This window comes from Rhinatrema bivittatum, chromosome 17, assembly GCF_901001135.1.
Source record: "Rhinatrema bivittatum chromosome 17, aRhiBiv1.1, whole genome shotgun sequence".
In the NCBI taxonomy this organism is placed as follows: Eukaryota; Metazoa; Chordata; class Amphibia; order Gymnophiona; family Rhinatrematidae; genus Rhinatrema; species Rhinatrema bivittatum.
Genome location: NC_042631.1, coordinates 36,041,283 through 36,063,469, shown reverse-complemented (window position 1 = coordinate 36,063,469; position 22,187 = coordinate 36,041,283). Strand labels below are relative to the sequence as shown.

At 43.9% G+C, this 22,187-nt stretch overlaps 1 protein-coding gene across 2 annotated transcripts in view; it reads right to left on the bottom strand.

Annotated features, from left to right (window-relative positions):
• Positions 1–20,474, bottom strand: part of IGF2 (insulin like growth factor 2) — a 50,850-nt gene extending 30,376 nt beyond the window's left edge. Inside the window, exon 1 of one of the 2 annotated variants that reach the window (XM_029582462.1) lies at positions 20,230–20,474. In XM_029582462.1, coding sequence (XP_029438322.1) covers positions 20,230–20,322 — 93 coding nt within the window. In that variant the 5' untranslated portion in view covers positions 20,323–20,474. Of the gene's footprint in view, positions 1–11,732; positions 11,832–20,229 lie in introns of those variants that run through there. The other variant, XM_029582463.1, reaches the window with a different exon arrangement.
• Between the last annotated feature and the right edge of the window lie 1,713 nt (positions 20,475–22,187).

Sequence of the window (22,187 nt, the reverse complement as noted above, 5' to 3'; positions counted from 1 at the left end):
CTGCTGGTGAGAGGGAGAATCCCACAGCTTCACTGGTCGGCAGGACAAAGAAGAAATAGGCATTTATAACTCATACAAAAAAGTTCTTCTGCTTGACTATTATGTAATGCAAACAAAATGTGAACAAAATGAAGACAATACTAAAAACCCTGCACTGGCTCCCAAATTTCTACCTTGCCAAATTTTAAATCCTAGTCTTGGCCTACAAGTCTTTCAAGGGATGTGCACCAGCCTCACTTAGTAGGCGACTCACCTTTAAACACTCTCTCCCACCCACTATGCTCATTACATTAAGCACACCTAGTGGCGCCAGCCCCAAAGGAAATTCTCACCAGTACCAGGAAAAGAACCTTTGCGGGTCAGTCCCAACTCTGTGGAACTCTACCATCCAACATTGGATTTGGCTCCAAATTTCCTGACATTCAGAAAATTCTCAAAGACCTGCCTCTTCAAAGCAGCCTAGGATCCGCACCCTTAATCCACCTGCCTAGGATTCTCTGCCCTCATCTACTGTAGATAATTGGTCCTCATCTGACCAACTAGTCTCCAGGTCATTCATTTCTGTATATTTCTATATATTGTTAAGATTTGAAACTAACTGCCTTCAAAATTCTATGATTCATAATTGCAACAAACCAAAGCCTGTTGTAACATGCTTTGTCCTCCTCTTATATTGCTTTTTGTCTTCATTCAAGCCAATTAGTCTCCCTGTCAGCAAGTTCTGTATATCATGAACTATATTACCTTGTTGTACACATTGACCATGTGTGGTCTCCCTAACCTGTCATTCCTTGTAATGTAAATTGCTCTATTGCTCTACATAAAAACTTATTGCAACATGCTTTGAACTCTTGTTGAAAGAGTGTGACAAACTATGATGAAATATTGCCTGTGATCAGCTCACACCTGTCCCCTTGCACAGGCATGGCCATAAGCAAACCACAATTATATCTGTGCCCTCTTCACCCTTTCCCTCAGGTCCCAAAGAGGCTCATTCATTTCTCTGTGATCAGCCAGTCGCCAGCCTCGGAGTGCAGATCGGTACCAGGGAAATAGTAAAAAAACCTCTTATCCTCTCCATTCTGCCACAGCTCTAGCTTAATGGCCTGCTTTAGCATTACCCTGCCACCACCCAGGGCTCCAATCTTTGACTTTTATCTGTTGCTCTTGCACAAGTTCCAGGAAAAAAAAAATCAAACACTTTGATAATGTCTACCCTTATGGAATGATCTTATCAGCAGCTTCACAGGAGATTGGCCTTTTTACAAGCTTCTGTCTGCTGACCCTGACAAACCCTGTTTTCTGCGAAATCTGAACATTATACTCTACAGAGAATGGTAGAGATTAGAAGCCTGAAAATGGGCTGGTTTACAAAACACTGGTTAACCCTGTCACAAAATTACGACTGCCAGCTAAAGGGAAAATGCACTCTTGTAAAAGCTGCGGGGGACCATACCCTGATTTACATCCACATTTGAATGAGACAAACAGGCCGATACAGTTAACCCGCGATTGGATGCGCGTTTGACGCGCTAGCTTTACCCCTTATTCAGTAAGGGGTAATAGCGCGTTGAAAACGCGCGTCCAACCCCCCCGAACTTAATAGCACCCGCAACATGCAAATGCATGTTGATGGCCCTATTAGGTATTCCCGCGCAATACAGTAAGTAAAATGTGCAGCCAAGCCACACATTTTACTTTAAGAAATTAACGCCTACCTTTTGGGTAGGCGTTAATTTCTGCCAGCGCCGGGGAAGTGCACAGAAAAGCAGTAAAAATATTAAGTCGGAGGCCCCAAAAGTTAAAGTAAAATAAAAAATGTTTAAAATGGGCCCGTGGCTCAAAAACCGAACGCTCAGAGGCGCTAGGGACGCGCTAGTGTCCCCAGCGCCTCTTTTTTGCTGCGGACCCAAATTTAAATAAATTACTTTACTGTATCGCACACACAGGAGAGTGGCCTGTGCGCGCGCCGGGAGAGCGGACGCTCGCCCGCTCTCCCACGATTTTTACTGTATCGGCCCGAAAGTGATTTTCTGTCCCTCTGGTTCAATAACCCAGACAATACTTTCATCCTATGTTTCACAGAATTGCTTAAAAAAAAAAACAAACCCCACAACATTCCAACAATTCAATAATCCCATTTAAACATGGCCACCGGTGTCCTGTTTTTTTCTGAAACAGACCCACACTTTCTGCATTATGGATTTTGAATTCCTATTGGCTACAGGAGAGGGGGAGGACAGAGGTCTAGGGAGGTTGCAGATATCAGGGGCAAAAGTGTAGCATGGCAGCCCCAGAATAGTTTAGGACTAACTATAAAAAGAAAGACACTAAAAATCTTAACCAAATAAAAAGAACCGGAGAGCATAGATATATAGAAAAACTTCTTGGGATGAGAAAGGGAGGTACTGCGGCTTTAAAGAACTCTTCTTACAATGAAGGCCCCTTTGGAATAATAAAGATCCTTAGGCCTTCGTTATTAATTTGTAAATTGTATGCCAGATGTATGCAGCACTGTATAGAAACACCTAATGGACAGTCCCTACTCCTTGGACCTTAATTTTATTACGGCTTTCTCTGCACAGTTTTATTGGTTTCAAAGCCCTGCATTTTTAGCAAACAGCTACTATGTATCAAACATCTGAGAGCATCCTGGTAACTTCCAGATAAGGTCAGCGATAAGGTCTAGTGGTCAGAAAAGGATGTATCCAGAAGTTTACATTTCATCGTCGCTGCAGAGTTGAAAAAGTGGGAAAATATCAGCGAGTAAACCAAAAATAACCTGAGCTGGAGCAGCCACACACGCTCAGCAGAAGACCCAACAATCTCCGTTTCAGATGGCGCTAAGCTCTCAGAACTTGGCCTTTCCTGTTGTCCACTTTTCCCCAATCTGGGCTCTTTGAAAGCTGGGATCAAGTTTAAGCATTATCCAAAGATGATGTGCTCGGGTCCCTTCTCCAGACATGCTGTGCTCTCGATAATTCATGCACAACATCAGCTTTCAGTCACTCTTGCACTGATCCAGCAAAGAGTTCATTTTTTATTCCAGGACCATTACAGCTATTAGAACTCTGCATTTCTTTTGTTCAAAAAGATTTTTATTTTTAATAATAATTTGTAAAATAAGATGCAAGAAAGCATGCTTGTTCAGGAAAGCACAACTTAATATTCATAAGTACAGTAATAAACAAGGAAGTGGACTAATTAAGTGCTGCATCAGTCCACAATACATTACAATATCAAAACAGAAGAAATAAAAGGAAAACTGGAGGCAAAAATAGATCGAATCCAGGTAAAAGACAAATGCATCATAATCAAGGTACAGAGGTGGAAGGAGGAATTTTATCATTAAGAAACAAAGAAAGTTGAAAAAAGGCTGAAGAAATGTATTTCACCACCTGATAATTAATAAGGCAGGCCCCAATCGGAAACATTTTAGATCTCTACAAAAGAAAGGCCTGTCTCCTTTCCTGGCTCTCTCTAGCCAAATCTGTGAATTAAGGAACAGATTGAAAAGCTAACTCCACATCCGATTCCAAGGCAACATTAGCCATCAAGGTCAAATAAGATTTTACTTGATTATCCTTTTCAGTTAGTACGGAAAAATCCATATACTGTTTGGTGTAGACTCAAACAACCGGTTCCTCTACTGGAGAGAGAGATTAAATCCTATAGATAGGCAGGAGTGCTTCAACAAGAATTAGGAAACCATCCTAATAGGGACAAAAGATATTTATTGGAGTCACTCAGGAAAACTTTTGAAACTTCCAACATTTTCTTCCAAGCTGAGTTCTCCATTTTTTTTTTTCAAAGCAGCAAATCATATTTAGTGGTAGCATTCCAGACATCCTCCAAGTTTCGGTACCTTGTCTCCATCTCTCCAGTTCTCTCCTGGTGGCATTTCATCTGATTTTCAAAACTTTCTCCTATAGTATCCAAATCATTTATCTGTCCCACTAAATTGAGAAATTTGACTTGATAGCCGTTTCCCCATAAATGATACTGCCTTCCAAATCTCATCTAATATGAAGATCTCGGCAGTTCAAGCACATTAGAATCAGGGCGGCTGCATATCATCTGGGGACGATGATGGCATGGATTCTCTTCCCCCATCTGTACGGCCCGGAAGCAGAAGGTAAAACGGCAAGTACTCCCAGGCGGTCACAGGAAGCGGCAGGATTGGCCCCAGTCCAAGAGAGACACTCGACTGTAGGAGGAGCATCAGCAACAGCACCTCCCCCCCACCCACAGGAAGCAGATCCGGCAACAGCCCCCACGAAAGATGAAGCCCTGTCTGCCATGAGGCTGAAAGAGGAGGCTGCCATTGTGCTTCTGATGGGCAGGAAGGAGGAAGTGAGAGAGGGAGTGTATGTTTGGATGAGAAAGATTATAAAGCAACAACCTCTCTCCTCTCCCCTGCTAATTCATGAAAACCTCAGAGCATCTGGCAATCAAAAAAAAAAAAAAAAAAAAGTCACAGGGTATGGATAGCAGAGGATTTTTTTAAAATCCTTTTTAAGTTATAAGTATTTGGTGGTATTTGTGTCTGCTGTTCTGAAATATTGTATTGGTCTTTGGAAAATTTAGGAGTTTTAAATTATTAGATGTTATTCTTTTTATCAGCAGTTTTGAAATATTTTTATTAGTATGGTTTTACTTCTATAGATTTATATTTCCTTATTTTGTTTGACGTTTGTTTTTTCATTGTTACACTGTATACATAGTCTGACTTGTGGTGGTTTACAATTTAGTTTTTGTCTGCATGTTGTAGGATTGCTTTATGGTCACTTTATTCTGCATTTGGCAAGGGTCTGTTTGTATTTTGCTTATGTGACTGAGTTGATGTCTTCTGCTAGTGTGTAAGTTCTATGTAGGGATGGCTTTTTCTGTTTTCCTACTAGTAGGTATTTTAGGACCTGGTGTAATAATTGCAATGTTGCCTTTTCATAAGTAGGGTTGTTACTGTTTGAGTGCTGGCAGATACTGCAATTTTGATATGGGAGAATTACTATATTGAAATCGTAATTCATTTTAACTTGTGGCCTTAGCCCACATCCACCACACATTACATTAGACCTAATACCAATTCCAATGGTCTTTTTTTACTTTTATACAGGGTTTTACAGTACTGCATGTAAATAGGAGTATACGTGCTGTGACTATACTTTTATTGTTCTTGTTCATGTATAATCTTTTATTTATTAAATTTCTATATCATTCTGTATTCAATCATAACTGTTTACAGTTAGCAAATACAATCCAGCAGCTATACACAAATACAATTACAATTTCTAAAAACATTAAAAATTATGAACACAAAATTAAAAAAGCAGCATCTTGAAGAAAAAAGTAAAAAAACCAAACACAAACACGACATCTTATATTTCTGCTTCAGTGTACACAGTGAGCCTTAATCCGGTTTCATTAGTCAATTCTCATATGCTTGCTTGAACAGCCAGATCTTTTAAGTTCTCCTTGAAAATATAAAAATCATTTTGCAATCTCAACTCAACAGGGAGAGAGTATTCCACAGTTTGGGGTAGGTTTTAAAAGAAGCGCGCGCTAGCCGGCACGCATACATATTACGCCTGATTTTATAACATGTGCACCTTGCGCGCGCCGAGCCACGCTGGCTTCTTCCGTTCCCTTCCCCCTAGCCTGACCTTCCCACCCCTTCCCCTAACCTTTCCCCCCCCCAGATCTTTATTTTACCTTTTGCGCCTGCCAGCCAATTGCCGGCACACAATCTCTGACACAGCGGCCAAAGGGGGTTAAAACCTGAATACCTGCTGCCATGAGAAAGGAGACCCACCATGCTGAGAGACTGGTCCATGTGCAAATTACTACCCGAGCTTTTACCTTCCTCTTGCGACCCGTGGAAATAGGTAAGGAAACATTTTTAAGGAAAAATCGAGGAAAACAAAAATGAGAGCGGCAGCCACAGAGATCTACCATGAATGGAGCCTTTATCCCAAATTATTTTTATTCTGAGATTTATTTATTTATTTTTTTTTAATCTTCCGCTTTTGCACTTTTTTCAGCACTTCAAAGCGGATTACATTCAGATACTGAATGGTTTTTCCCTTTCCTCAGAGGGCTTACAATCTAAGGGGGGTTATTTTCTAAAACACTCATCGCGTGCGTTAGGGCCTAAGGGACGCGAAAAGGCCCTTATCAAGGTGGTAACATTTAAATTAGGTGGAGGGAGAGAGATGAGGCATAGGGAGGAGTCGGTGGGGGCACCGCTGCCGGCGATAATGTTTCGAACATTAATCGCCGGCAGTAGCGCGGGCAATAGCACCACCTTTTACGGTAGCGCTATGCCCGCGATACCCTGCAGCCGGCCGCACCGTGGCAGGTGAAATCACACTGCCGTGGTGCGATTGGCTGCAGGCTATCGCCCGCCCCGCCCCCTTTAGCGCTGGCTTCATCATTCCGCATGGAATGATAAATCCTGGCCTATATTCGTACCTGTACCAAAAGATATTACAAACTTTCTTTTCAACCTCAAATTAAGGCCATTATTATATGCGGATTTTACAAAAACTTCGATTGTGCATGGTTTAGAACCTCTTATACCCCTCGGATTTCCGTACCATTGTACAGGCCTTTATTCTTCCATTGCTCAACCGCTGTAATGCTGCTTTATTAGGTCTACCTGCATACAATCTAAAAGCCGTTCTGTAGTCGCTGTACTCAGCGGCTCGTCTCATCACTGGTATTAGTATTTGGGAGCATACCTCCTCTGTACCGAGAGATCTACTCTGGCCACCTATTCAGCAGTCCATCCTCTTTACAACAGCTGTGACAGTGGACAATTTTTTGAAACCGGGATTTCATTTCCGTGGGTAAACTCCTTGCTGAAAATCGTGCTCTTAGATCCTCAAATAGAGGCCTCCTTGATATACCACCTCATAAAAGGTAACAAGACTAGATAAGACACAGGAAAGAGCATTTTCTGTGCCTGCTCCTAAAAGCTGGAACAGCTTGCCTTTTGATCTGAGGATGGTAACCTGCCCAAAACAATTTAAATCTCTTTTTAAAAGATTTATTTCGTTTAGCTTTTATGTAACCTTTTAAAGTAGTTTTTGATTCCCTGCACACATCTCTTATTACCTGATATTTAATTAATATGTTGATTTCATTTTTTTGTCTTATGTTGTCTATGTTGTCTATGATGTCTATGTCTTATGTTGTCTATGGAGAAGAGACGACTGAGGGGGGATATGATAGAGGTGTTTAAAATCATGAGAGGTCTAGAACGGGTAGATGTGAATCGGTTATTTACTCTTTCGGATAGTAGAAAGACTAGGGGGCACTCCATGAAGTTAGCATTGGGCACATTTAAAACTAATCGGAGAAAGTTCTTTTTTACTCATCGCACAATTAAACTCTGGAATTTGTTGCCAGAGGATGTGGGTAGTGCAGTTAGTATAGCTGTGTTTAAAAAAGGATTGGATAAGTTCTTGGAGGAGAAGTCCATTACCTGCTATTAAGTTCACTTAGGGGTAGATTTTAAAAGAAGCGCGATCAGCCTACTTTTGCTTGCGCATCAGACTCAAGCAAAAGTACGCTGGATTTTAGTAGATACGCGCGGAGCCGCGCGTATCCACTAAAATCCTGGATCGGCGCGCGCAAGGCTATCGATTTCGTATAGCCTGCGCGCGCCTAGCCGCGCTGCCTCCCCCCGTTCCCTCCAAGGCCGCTCCGAAATCGGAGCGGCCTCGGAGGGAACTTTCCTTTGCCCTCCCCTCACCTTACCCTCCCTTCCCCTACCTAACCCACCCACCCGGCCCTGTCTACACCCCCCCCTTACCTTTGTCGGGGGATTTACGCCTCCCGGAGGGAGACGTAAATCCCCGCGCGCCAGCGGGCCTGCTGCGCGCCGGGCCGCGACCTGGGGGCGGGTACGGAGGGCGCGGCCACGCCCCTGGGCCATAGCCACTCCCCGTACCCGCCCCCAAAACGCGGCCGACACGCCCCCGAAACGCCGCGTCGACCGGGCCCGCTCCCCGACACGCCCCCGACACGCCCCCCTCCGAAAACCCCGGGACGTACGCGAGTCCCGGGGTCTGCGCGCGCCGGTAGGCCTATGTAAAATAGGCTTACCGGCGCGCAGGGCCCTGCTCGCCTAAATCCGCCCGGTTTTGGGCGGATTTAGGCGAGCAGGGCGCTGAAAATCCGCCCCTTAGAGAATAGCCACTGCCATTAGCAATGGTTACATGGAATGGACTTGGTTTTTGGGTACTTGCCAGGTTCTTGTGGCCTGGATTGGCCACTGTTGGAAACAGGATGCTGGGCTTGGTGGACCCTTGGTCTGACCCAGTATGGAATTTTCTTATGTATCATTATATGATTTTATCTTTTAAATTCTGATGTTGTATGTACCCTTATTGTGAATATTTTAGTTGTAAATCGCCTTGAGCCTCGGCACCAGGCAAATACATAAATTCACAAGATAAAAGATAAATGTTGCAGTCAAAGAATAAACTGAAGCAACTCTCTTCAAGGATAAAAACTATTGGTAAAATAATTGTAGCCATTCGGTCACATGTCCTCTTAGTATGGCACATACTATGTGTGATTTCATTGCTGACATCACAATCCATATGCCTAGGCCAGTCCAGTGTGGGTGAGGTTATATGTGCCCCTGTTCAGAAGGTGGCTGGGTTGGAATTCAGGGAAGAACCTTAAGGAATATTAAGACCTAATGGATACAGGGAGAGTTTTGCTACTGGCCACGGCCACGTGTGCTTTTGGAATATAGCACCCAAGAGTGAAAGCCAAGCTGTACCCCGGGTTAATAAGAGAGAAAGCAATTATAGGTGATTTAAAGATGTATTCCCTTGCCCAAGCCACCTTTTTAGGTGAAAATATTCAGGGAGAAGAAATTTAGGGATGACGACTGGTAAGAAGACCTCAGCATCTTGAAAGCAAAGTCCAGACAAATTCTGTATGTCACACAGAATAAAATCACAAGAGCTTTCTATCCATTAACCCTGCCTGCCTCCTTCCCACCACCAACATTCATATCCTGACCAAAAAAATTCATAACTCGAGGGACCCAACAGTTACCAAAATAATATCCCACCAGGGCAGGGGTTTAACAGACCAAGAGCTGAAAAAGCAAATCAAAGAGCTCAAGAGCCACACATTTTTGTAACTACTCCAACATTTAAAGGTTATTACCTTTCTTCTCTGCCTCTCTCTCCCCCTCTCCTCCTTTCCAAACCAACCCCTGCCCCACCCGAGACCGGCATCAAGCAGAGGCACTGGAGCAACAGATTCTTTGCCCAGGCAGTCTCTTCAGCAGTGGGAGCTCAGGAAAGTGGTGCTGCACTGTGGCAGAAGAACAGCGTGGTAAAGACGGCCTCAGCCACGAACAGCAGCAGCGGTGCACAGCCCGGCTCAGATACCACCGGGGGGGGGGGGGGGGATGGCGCGGCATGAAGTCAGTAATACACTGGCAAGCCACTCGTGCTTCTGCACGTGGCCATCCTCCCCCCCCCCCCCCCCGTTCTCAGCTCGCGGGGGCCGATGCAATAAGAGTGTGCGCGCTTTCCTAACGCGCGCCATGCAATATTTAAATGAGGGCTCACCTTGTCAAGGAGGCGCTAGGGTTGACTGCATGCCCATGAGAGGTCGGCTGTCAGCGGGTTAGGAAAACAGATGCTCAATTTTACAAGCTCTATGGTATTGACAAGGGAGGTAAATTGGGCAGACTAGATAGGACTTTAGGGTACTTGCCAAGTTCTTGTGGCCTGGATTGGCCACTGTTGGAAACAGGATGCTGGGCTTGATGGACCCTTGGTCTGACAGTATGGCATGTTCTTATGTTCTTAAATTAACACCTGCCCAGAGCATTTTAATTCCAGAGTGATGTTGAGGAGCTAAAGCATAGTTTCAGCCTTACTTCTCAGTGTACGATTCATACAAGCTGGCCTACATTTTACATGCACGTAGGCCTCATATCAAAACCTCTGATTTCAGACATTCTTTCCCAGTAAAAAAAAAAAAAAAGTGTTTGGCACTTCAACATTTAAGGTATAAATAAATAAATACTGTACATCGTATCTTAATGTACCCTCCGGTCCTTCAGGATAGATATTTTTAGGCCCTAAAGTCCTATCTAGTCTGCCCAATTTACCTCCCTTGTCAATTCCATAGACCACAGTTGATCTTGGCTTACTTCTTTGCAATCAAATATCCCTATTCCAGCTCTTATTTATTTGATTTATCTTTGGCACTTATATTCCGTAAATCCAGTTCAATAATTCTTGAAATCTATTACTCTTTTACCTTCACTATGTACACTGGGAAGCCGTTCCATATATCCACCCTTTCCATGAAGAAATGGATTTCTAATGCTACTCCTTGGTGCTTATAATACACTGGGTATGGGGGCCAGATCCCCTAGCCTTGTCTCTCTTCTCTGCATTGCATCCTTAGCATCCAAACTTTTAACAGGGCTTTCATTCCTTCCCCTGGCATCCACAGGCAATTAACAGCCACGCAGGAAGGGTGTAAAGCAAAAGGAGATCTCAATCAAATATTACTTAAGAGGCAATAAATGCCAGAGTGCGTTTCTTAATGCTTGGGCGTGAGAAAGGGGCCAGGGGAGGGGAGTTACAAGACCATTACCGCACATCCTGCAGTGAGCTTGTTGTGATTAAAGCAGGATAATTTAGAGGTCGTTACCAGTTGAGGAGGAAAAAAAAAACAACACACACACCACACAATCTTTTTAGTCTGTTCTGACATCACATCTGTGGAAAGTTATCACTGAAAACCACCACCAGGGTTGTCTTGTCTGTGCTTTATTCCAGCCCCCTTTCTATTGCTATTGATTAGACATCAGAAGGTGTTGTGTCCTGCAAAAGGTGCTTCTGGTTTTCCCGCCACGGTGTCCAGCAGCAGTATGGCTACAGACTTCATCATTTTGAGATTTGGATTTGACTCCTTGTATTTCCAAACCCAAACTCAAGGCTTACGTCTAGATTTGGACCTGAGGCACTGAAGGGTGAAGTGACTTGCCTAAAAGTCCACAAGGAGCCTATGATGTGCTCCACGAATGTCGGTAAATAAAAGTTAATAAATAAAATAAATAAATAAATAAATAAATAAGTGGAAGAAATGGGATTTGAACCCTGGCTTAAAGCCTCCTGCTCTAACCACTGGGCCACTCCTTCACTTTCCAAATACTGCTCAAGGCAGCATTATTAGTATTGAAGTGTTAGTAAGTCCCTCTCCCAAAGAGCTTACAACTGAAGTGGGTAGCGGAGGGAACAAATAAGTTGACTTACCCAAGGTCACAAAGAGTATCATGGGGAGAAGTCAGACTTCCCTTGTTCCCACTCCCAGGTCATTACTCTAACCACTGTCACTCCTTCCAGATGTGTGCGAGAGAGCGAGCGAGAGCTGGAAGGAGTGACAGAGTGGTTAGAGTATATCTATCAACTCCCACAGCCTCCCAACGCAAGTACTAAGAAGAACACTTGCAGTAAATTTGAGAGATTTAGATTGTGCCAATATACCATGGCTTAAAGGTGAAGTCCATTCCTGCCATGGGATGTGCACAACAAACCTATTTGGAGACACTGCCTCCTCAGAAAGGCTGTCACCATACCTGTAAAATCCAAAACATCCCTCGGTCCCTTACTGGTCTACTCCCTACAGATATGAACCCATCTCCTCTCCTCCAAATCCCACGTAGGAATAAAACTCATCTTCACCTTTAACCTCTGGCGTCCCATGTGGAGAAAGGATGATCACCAGGTTCCTAAAGCACCAGATCCATCATAGGGAAAGGGAAACTAATCTTCAGTCAGCCAAACCCTTAGTGATCAGTAGCTCTCTCTCTCTCTTTCATTAAAGCATACGGTGTCAGCTTAAGCCTCAGTGCCAGTCACATGCCCAGGACATCACAATCAGGATGCAAGCCTCACTGTGCAGGGGCTGAAGCACTTCATCCAGTTTTTATTTTGGGAGGGGGTTTGCATCAATGTTTTTTCCCTTTGCAAACCCATAAATTTATCCACTATAAAGCCCACGTTTTTTTTTTCCTCTCGCTCTCAAAAAAAAGCTTCAGTTTTGTCTTTGGGGATAAAAAAGTTATTTGGCTGCTCTCCATGGAGGAAAATATTCTAGCCCTGCAACAACTGAAAAGAAGGGGATAGTTGTGTTCTTATAGGGGTAATATGCTGAAGAACCGCAAACATGATGAGCGGCCCAGAAAACACACTGATTTATTACACAAAAAAAAAAAATTATCTGACTTAAGAATCCTAAAAAGACAGCTGGGCAGATCGATGAACAATTTGGAAGGCCAGAGTATTAAACTCTGTGCCCCCAACTTCCCCTACTTTGTATTCCTTCTCCAACCCATTCCCTTCTATTCCCCCATCTGCTTTCCCTTCTAAATCCAAAACGCGGGGGGGGGGGGGGGGGGGTGACTGGACGAGAGTGGCCGCATGTAATCCCGGAGCAGATTCAGTATGCATCGTGTTGGAGGCAAGGCGAGTGGGAAAACGATTAGGACTGCTTGAAACGGTGTCCTGCTCACCCTTTGAGTCCACTTTATACTACTGTAACATACAAGCAACCACGCTAGACATGGTGGCCCGGTCCATGATATTCTATATCCAGATGCTTTCTTCTCGAGGAAGCAAGGTGTCGATCTCTCTCTATTTGGATTTATGAGTCGCCTATGCCTAGCAACTGGGCAATGTACAAGAGAACATATATAGTACAAAATAACCAATAAAACCCTTAAAGAGAACAGAACTCCCTACTGGATACCCCTGAAATGTGTGACTGCTCTTTCTAAAAACAGGTTGAGCCCACGACATTAACGTTAAAGCAGGTCGATATTCTAAACCGTGATGCAAAATAAATTAGCAGAATACATGAAATGTTGCGCCCCTTGTAAATTAATTACTTTTCCACAACAAAACATCCTGTTAGTTTTATTGTTAAACAGGAAACCGGGTGCTTCTTGAAAGGTGTAAATGTGGAAAGTGTTTACAGGCTGGTACTGCTGAATGGGAATTCAAAATGTCAATGATGCAAAATATAACCCCCCTTTTCTGTTGTGTGTACATATCAAAAGGAGAGATATGATCGGGCAGACATATATTTAGAAAGCTTCCAGCCAGGGAAATAGTTTTATTTATTTTGCTTTTATTTGTTTTGTCTTTCTTGCTTTTTTTTATTTTACTTTGCTTCCACCTTCCCTTTCTAGGCATTTTCCTCCTCTCTTCACTACTCTTGCTTCCTAAACCTGTCTCCCTTAGCTTCTTCTCCTCCACCCAATAGGACCCTGCTGGCTACAGCTGCCATGGCCTTGCTGGTGGCAGCTGATGTGACTCGGTGACAGAGGGCAGGCCTCACTGGCAGCAGTATTCACAGCCTTCTGTGACCCAAGTCTTCCAGTGGGCACCAGGCCGCAAATTTTAGTTATCCAAGCAACTTAGTGCCCAGGTATTTTCCATCCTTGAAATATGATGGCAGAAAGAGACCATATGGATTAGAGAGAAAAAGATCATTTGGCCTGTCGTCATGTTTATGATACAAGCATTCAAATAACTAAGCAGGCTTTAATAAAAAGGTACCAGAAGGTATTATTTTCCATACAATAAGAAATTCAAGGGCAAAGGGTCATCATATGAAGCTGAAGGGATGGAAATGCAAGAGGAATTCAAGAAAATACTTTTCCCACTTAGCAGGTGGTGGACACCTGGAACGGGCTTCTAGTGGAGGAGGCAGAAGCCAAAACAGTGGCAGAGTTCAACAGACTGAGTAAGCCCTGTAACAGCACAATAGACAAGCACAAACGTGGGCAGCCGAAGGTGTAGGGCGGTGGGTGTGTGAATATACAGACATTGTAAGCAAGATGGCCCGACATCGTGCCCTGCAGGCCTTACCGGACTAACGTAGGATTATATTCCAGTTGCAAATGAAAAGGGGTAGCCAGTTTATATCTTTGAGCATGGGTATTTTTCAAAAAAAAGTTTATTTTAAATATATTTTCTTGTAAAAAAAAAAATAATAATAATAATAATTCTGGAGGAAGAAAATTAAAATAATCTGGGAGTGTGTTCCCCCTGGTAACTTCAATCTAGCCTGCTCTATTCAAAAGATATAGCCTGTCGAGCAGCATTAGGGGAAAAAAAACAAATATTCAGCTGATTTGATCCTCCGGCCAATTCTTCTGAGCTTCAAACCCCCTCCCCTCAAAAAGAAGTCCGTATCACTTGTGTGGATTCTCATCTCTAAAACGGGCCGAGACTCTGCTGGATGTGCCGAGACAGATGCATGTTCTGAGCTCCTGCTCATGGTAAGAGTCTTAGAGGGGTGCCCTTCTGATGAGAACTTTGCCTAAACTTTTGATTTTTGGGTCAATATTGCCTGCAACAATGCTTACAAATTTGGTGGGGCTTTGCATTCACTAGAGTGGGGAGATCAGGCCTGGGGCCGGATCAGCTGAAATTTGTTTTCCCCCTAGCCACTTAGTTTCAAGTTATCCGAATATGTAAACCCATTTAACTTTCTCCTTAGTATTTACTGGGACATTTATCCTACTGAATATCCCAGATATCCAGCTGAAGTTAGCCAGATGAGTTAAGTTATATGTTTTTCAGGGTCGTCCACCCCCCCCCCCCCCAATACTGGTCTCATGGAGATGATCCCTGTGCAAGTGACCTCAGTGCCATCTTAGCCTTAAGAAGGTGCTACCTTTGGGGTTTAACCTCTTCATATTTAAGCCTGGAACACTGAATGTCCCAAGCAGCCACGTCAAGACCCAGACATCACGTCAGAGCATCAATAGGCTGATGTGCAATTATGTTCTCCATAAAATTACCGACAAGCTAATGTGGCCATGTAACTCAGAATATGGCCCAAATGGTGAACCAATGAAGTACTGTAGTCTGTGCTCCTTCAATGGAGGAATAATACAATGAGACATCACCAACCTGAAGCCCTCACAGCTGGTGAACCTTGCCTGTGATATTTAGCTCCTGAACATATTACCATATTGCTAGAATAAATTTTGAGTAAATTATTACATAAATCCATGTATTTTAAATTCTTTAGAGGGATAGCCCTGTTAGTGTGGTGTAGCAAGGAGTCGAGTGGCACCTTATAGACTAACCAATTTATTAAAGCATGAGCTTTTGGAGGGCAGAGTCCATGTCATATTTTTTGTTAAGAATTCCCTTTTTTTTTTCTTAAAGCCATGCATATCCTTTCTAGGTCAGAAAGTGTGGACTGTGTGTTTCTTTTTTCCTTAACAACTACAATCATGTTGAAACTAAATTAGACATGATCTTAATTGCTAACATCAGTGGGCACACAAAAGTACAAAGACCAAAAATAACCAGCACGTAGGATACCTGGAAGGTGGCTGAACTCGAGAGATAAAACATCTTTCTAGGGAATAAGTGTATGTATTCACTGGACAGACAAAATGCAGCTCCATGGAGTCATTATATATTCTGTATGTAGATAGCATTTCAGCAAATACAAGGAATGTTCCTCTATTTGATTTGCTGGTAGACTACTCCTGGGCCTTATTACTAGGTCTGTAAACCAATATCCTTGAATTTTAAAGTATGTTCATCTCCAATTAGTTTGCATGTACCTTTTTGTTTTATTGGTTATATTTATCTTCAACACTACTTTCCATAAATCTGTGTGAGGTCCAGTTCATAATTCTTATCCTATATACTGTTTGTATGTATCCACACAGTTGGGACATACGACATGTAAATATAATGAATCCACAGTTCCAACTGTTCCAATTATTGATGGTATGATGTACAAGACAATTGTTTTATTTATGTTTTTGTGGTGATTGATGTTTTTAAGGTGTGAATGTGGAATGAATGTGATGCATTTTGCACACGGTGGTTTTGTATCAATAATGCTTTGTGTATTATTGTTGTTCGTATTCGGATTGTATTGGTTTTGGCAAATGAATACAGGCTCTCATTTTATTCTATTTGTGATCTATGTTGCGTTTGAGAGTCACGTGTAATTTCACCCATATTAAGTTTACCTTTCAGGACATTAGTCACAGTTTATATGGAGAACCAAAATCCCTGCTTCATGGTTCATCACTAAGTGGTTTGGGAAACAAATCTAAAAAAAAAATCTGGCTCCTGAAAGCAAATTGTTTGCTATAAAGAACATAGACAAACAAGTCAGAAGAGTGCATGGTAGGAAATCATGCTTAAGGTGATATGAGGTAGATAAGAGTGCCAGGGCCAGTGTTAGAAAACACCAGGACCCAAGGCAGAAGCTAAGGAGTGGGCCTAGCCAATCCCAGGTGTCCTGAAGCTCTGCCTCAAGTGACATTGCTTAGCGTTGCAAGAGGATCCTTTCTGCCTCTGGGACCTGGCCAAGCGCCATGCCCCCACGTCTCAGGGAAAAAGATCTGTCAAGCAGCCTTATTCAACAAGCATTGTTTCCATTTTGTATCTGCGGGGGGGGGGGGAGGAAATCTTTATTGAACAAGGCCCAGAGATCTGAAAGAGTGTTCATCCATCTCCTCAAAACTTACTCTGCTCAATTTACAATGCTCTACTACCTAACAGTCAAGCTAAAAAACATAAAAAAAAAAAGCTTTACTGGTTTAAAGCAGAAGCAGTGAGTAGATTCTCCAAATCCCTACAGGCATTGCAGTCCAGACAACTGGAGCATGGACTGCAGGAAGGAGACCTTTTTATTACGGTCATTTAAAATAAATAAATAAGCGTACACCTTTTTTAATTCTAAAATAAGAAACTGGGAGAATGAAATGAAATCTAGGAAAATGATCAAAGAAAAGAGCGACAGGACCAAGGCTATTTGGAGAAATCTAACACTTTGCCTTGAGTGACTCTATATTGTTCATGATTACTAATCAACTTACTCTTTCTTGGCTCCCTCTGTTCCAAATTCTCCTGTTTACATTCTTAAAAGATTTCCATCTTCTATACATGCGGTGTTCCCAGGTGTCATCCTGGCTCTCTGTTTGTTTTTTTAAAAACTCTCTCTCTGCAGCATTCACTTTGGTTTTGGATTGTATTTATAGAGGGCTGGTGCTTCTATTAGGCAAATTAGGTGGTCACCTCGAGAGGCGGCAAAATCTCAGCAGCATAAGGACACAGCGAGGTACTGAGTCAGAACCAATACCACCAAGGAAAGGCGTGCAATGCTGGAGCCACTGTCACTGGTAGGAAGGAGTGCTGTGCTAGAGATAAGGTTGGGATGGGGGGGTGAATGAGCGAAGGTTTGCCTAGGCCCTAGGGCACCAAACACTTTTGCACTGGCCCTGTATTTATATGGTAGGTGAATTAGGATGATTCTACCTTGCATATGGACACTCCCAGCTTACTTAGTCCTGATCTGGTGGAAGTAGCTTTCAGAAACTCCTCAGGAACTAAATTGTTTGCAATAAGCATGGCATAGCCTAATGTTTTATGAATTTGCAATGATGGCTGAATTGGTTGAAAAAAAAAAGTTTCTTTAGCAGCACTATTGCCTTAAAAAAAAAAAAAAAAAGAAACCTCATCTACGCCAACTTTATTTTTACATCGGACTTAATGCCAGGGCCCAGGATCATGAAAGAGAAAGCAACATCTGCTAGTACAGTTAAGTTATGGATGTTAAGACTCATACACCTCTCACATGCCCCAATTCCCTAATGCTCTGCATAGTGCTATACACTTTCCAAGTTCTTTTCCCGAAAATTAAAAAAAAAAAAAAAGTCTTGCCGAGAAAAAGTCTAGCCAAGAAAAATATACATTAAAAAAAACAGCAAATAACAATGGCCCAATCACCAGCCTATGACTTTCACTCTTGGGCTGTCTTCATGTGTTGTTTTCCCTCTTGCAGACAGGAACAGGCTGGAGTGGTTGTGGGGGCAGTAGGTAATGGGGTTGGCTTCCTCTAGCTCACTTTTGCCCTGCTACAGACCCGTTCCTCCCTGGCACAGTCAAGAGAACACATCTGAGCAAACAGGGGACAAAGAATACAGAATAGGCATTTCCGCAGCACCCTGGGGAGAACTCTTCCACAGCTCGGATGTCTGCACCCTTGACCTCTTCATTGTCCGACAGATTCCTAACATACACGTGGCTGTCCGGACCGGCTGGACATCGGGGGGGGGGGGGGGGGGAAGCAAGCATGCAGGACATTTATGTGCTATCTGGGGGGGGGGGGCGAGAGATAGCGCGAGATGTACGACACCTCCCACCACCACCCCCGCACACAAAGCAGAAAAACCCCTTTTCCGACATCTGGCCCTTAACTAGTTAAGTATTATTTCCCAGTGCGATGAAAGCAGCCAGCAGAAAAGGAACCGAGGCCCTCTGGGTAGTTCAAGAGAGGACAAGCCTCGGCTTGCCTTTTTGCTTTGGAGCGCAGCGACCCTTAGGAGCTCCGGATCTTGGGCGTGAGCAGGGCTGCAGAACGCCTAGGGTTCCCCCGCGAGTCCACAATCCGTGCAAGAGGAGTGGGACGGGAGTGAATGCCTTTCCGAGCTCCAGAGGGTGCTGCGCTTGAAAGCGATGCAAGAATACGTTTGTTGCTCCCAAAGTCTAGGGGACCGACGTAATAAGCGGAGCAGAAATTCGACACACACACACACACAAAAAAAAGTTTTAAACACACACGCTCAAAATCATTTTCTCTCTGCAATGGGAGTTAAAATATGCGCACAAAACTGAAAATATGCATAAAACCGAGGCTTTCTACACAAACCTTTTTTTTGTGCATGAAATATGGTTCATGTGCACAAATCAGATTTTCTGCACATAAGCACGGGATCTTGTCAAGCTGTGCATAGAGTGGTACTGTACAAAGCTTCTACAATGTCGGCATTACAGCCCTGTTCTGTCAAATAGTGCAGCGTCATCACTAGAGCAGACAATAAAAGCGCTTCCTGATCCCAGCGCTGGCCCAGCCACCCTGCCTGCACCCAGGGGGTTGAATATTTGCTCTCGTATCTAGGCTTGGGGATATGTAGTACCCGGTACTTATTTGCCCCTCTTGTCCTGTGCATCGTAACTGGTAGTTGCAGGCTTGATGTTCAGCAATGCAGGACTTCAGATATCAGGAGTGCACCGGGGCAGGGAAATGAACGAGCAATGGCATCAGGTCCCTCTGCCGAGCGACCTAACCCCAGAGCCATCCGGGCAAGGATCTGCCTTTTCTCATCCGTCCTGGGGATGCTCCCCTCACACAAGCAATCTTTTTAGGACTTCAAAGCAGGAATGAACAAACACCTTCAGGGACTCTGATAACCAGGTGAACTTAAATATAGGGTCAGGTTGGCAGAAAAGTTCTTGTTTGTGTGTGTGTTTTTTTAATGCTCAGCAATAGTTTAAAACCCAGCAATTTATGCCATTCATCATGTTTTGGTTTTTTCCTCTTCCCTTCTCTCGCTTAACCTGTGCTAGGGTCTCTGGCTGCAGCATTAGCAACAGGAAAACAAAAACTGCTGTTTCAGGCTTTTCAGAAAGATGAATTCGCTCTTGGCCTGTTATTTGAGCACCCCCTAGTGGCCAAAAAATGCACATTTCGGAGGGTTTTGCTGGTTGGAGGGATTCAAACACGGAAAGAGGGGGTCCCTCCCCCATAAACATCTAAATGTGAAAATTAAAAACAAAACATGAAGTAGTTGGCATAATCTGAGGTTTTTACGTGTACCCTCCATAAAAATGCCCCTCCCTGCCCAGGCAGAGGCTGAGGTGCAGGGGGTTCAAATGCACTGAAAAAACAAAACAAAACTTTTGTTCTAACTGGTTAGTGGCTTACTGTTCCGATTCAACTTAAAGTAAATTCTCCTTTGCTGCTCTTTCATCTACAGACCTTGTCCCTTATTCCGCTCAAAAATTCCTCTCCAAAAAAAAACTTTCATGTCTTACTTCTTCCCTACGCTAAAGTGGAGGTAGAGGAGAACTGAAGGGGGGAGGGGAGGGGAAGAAGGTTGTTTTTCCCACCGGTGCAGGGAAAAAAAAAAACAAAACAAACTTTTTTCTCAATTTTCAGGCATTTGGCACACTTTCCCCACCGTCCCTCACATTTCCACTCCAGCGAGCCGAGCTTGAAACGCACAATTCACACCGCAGAGGGTTCCCCCAGACCGGCTCCAAAAAGGTCAAGCCAAACGGATCAACCCGGCCCCGGAACGGCGACTCCCCGTCGCCAGCAGCCCTGCCCCCCTCTGCCCGGCGCGCGCCTTACCTTGGGACTGCTGCTCCCATGCTGCCAGCACGCCGGGCGTCTCGTGCAGACCGCTCGGCAGCTCTGGTGCGTGCACTTCTGGGGCTGTTCCATCGTCCTGGTTTGTTTGTTTTTTTTTTCTTGCTTGCCTCTGGTAAGTGGCAAATTCCTTGCAAAGTTTTGGATTTCGTGCGTGGTTTATTGTCTCCTTGTCCGCTCCCTTTTTTTTTTGCTGCCGCTTCTTCCTCGTTTGGTATTGTAAATGGGGGGTGGATTGCACACATACACAAAAACAAAAACCTGACCAAAAAAGAAAAAATGCAATAATAATCGCTTCCACTCTCCCCAGCTGCGGCAGTGATCTCAATGAGCTGCTCCGCTTATAAGGAGACAGGCTGAGAACTCTCCCAGTCTCTTCTTTTATACAACCCCCCTCCAGCCTCCTACTGTAACCCAAAAGCTCCTCAGCCAGCCAATCACCTTGCAGGATGAACCTTTAAGGTCCAGCCTCTTTTGGAGCAAGGGGGGGTTGGCTTGGGGAGGGGGGGAAGGAAAACTTTTCGGTGGTGGAGTAGTCGGTCTCAAATTGTAAATGCTATTAACTTAGGTTTTCTTGTTTGGGCTGTGCCTGCACTTCACGTTCTGGTCTGGGTTTTGTTTCAACCGCAGGTAAAGTAGGTGCCATCCGACACAGGGGAGGGAGAAGGGCTTTGCCATGAAACTGTCCCTAGTCAGTAACCCATGGGTGGGCTGAGGGCAGCTTGACAGTTTTCAGCTGATTGGGGCTGACCATTTTACTAATTTTATGATTACATTTATTGTTGTTTTTATAGATGAAGCAGTTTCTGTACCATTTTTTTCCCTCTTATCTCTGGGAGCAGCCGTGCTAGTAAAAGAATCACCCTTTATCACTTTACACACTGGTTGGATGTGGTTGGTCCATATGGCCTGCGATATCGTAAAACACCATCTCGCACACTAATCCGTCTCCCAGTCCCACCTCAGGTAGCTTATGACGAGGTTCTAATCACTGCTGGAGCTTTCTCAGACCAGCTGTAGAAGAAATAATGATGTAGAAGGACTTTGAAGGGCTCCTGCATGGTTATTCTTGCTTGCTCGGCATATATTTAAAATATTGCGCAGGACACAGAGAGGCGAACAAATGAATTTTCTTGATTCTGTAGAAACCCAGAGCATTGCTTCACCGACCTGAGGCATTGCTAGCCATAGGTTAATAAAACCATAGCTTGGGCTGGCATATAAGTTGCACTTTCTTAAATCTTGTCCTGAACTGATGATTTCAGAGTCCAGTTTTGCTACATGCAAGACGCTTTCTTACTTACTCAGAAATTTTTCTGTATTCATGCAAAGTTAGGGTTGTTTTGTTTTTTTTCTTGTTTTTTGCCCAAAGTCCATTTGGGCAGACATTTTGGCGTCATCGATTGGTTTCTCCGGAGAAGCGGTTGCAGGGGCAGTCACTCTGCCAGCCTGGTCAACTTTCTACCCTTCGGTGGCACCCGAGTCGCATGACCATGCCCTGGTCTTTCCTTTACTGTGGCTACAAGTGGCGTTTCCGGACAATTACACAGCCCTTTGCCCAAGCTGTTTCATGGCTATTGACCCTCTCATGTAATTTTACAGTCCTATTTAAATTGTAATAAACCAGTACCCCGCCCCCCAACTGCAGTTTGTCTCAACTTCTCTTCCACCTCCCTCCACTGCATATTGATAACATTGATTGTTTGAAAAAAAATGAGCTATGGCATCCTCTATTCTGTGAGTTTGCTGAAAGCCCAGCTCTGCTACTTCAGGTCTGGACTAAATGAATTATTTCTGTATAAAAACATTTATGATTTCTCTTTTTTTTTCTGCCTTTTACCCCCCTTTTCTCCTCACGGTAGTGTCTGCAGCCCCTCCAGCGAGATGGCATACTAGGGTGGCTGGGGGTAGCTTCGGTGGCACTCCCTTGGTGCCACTCA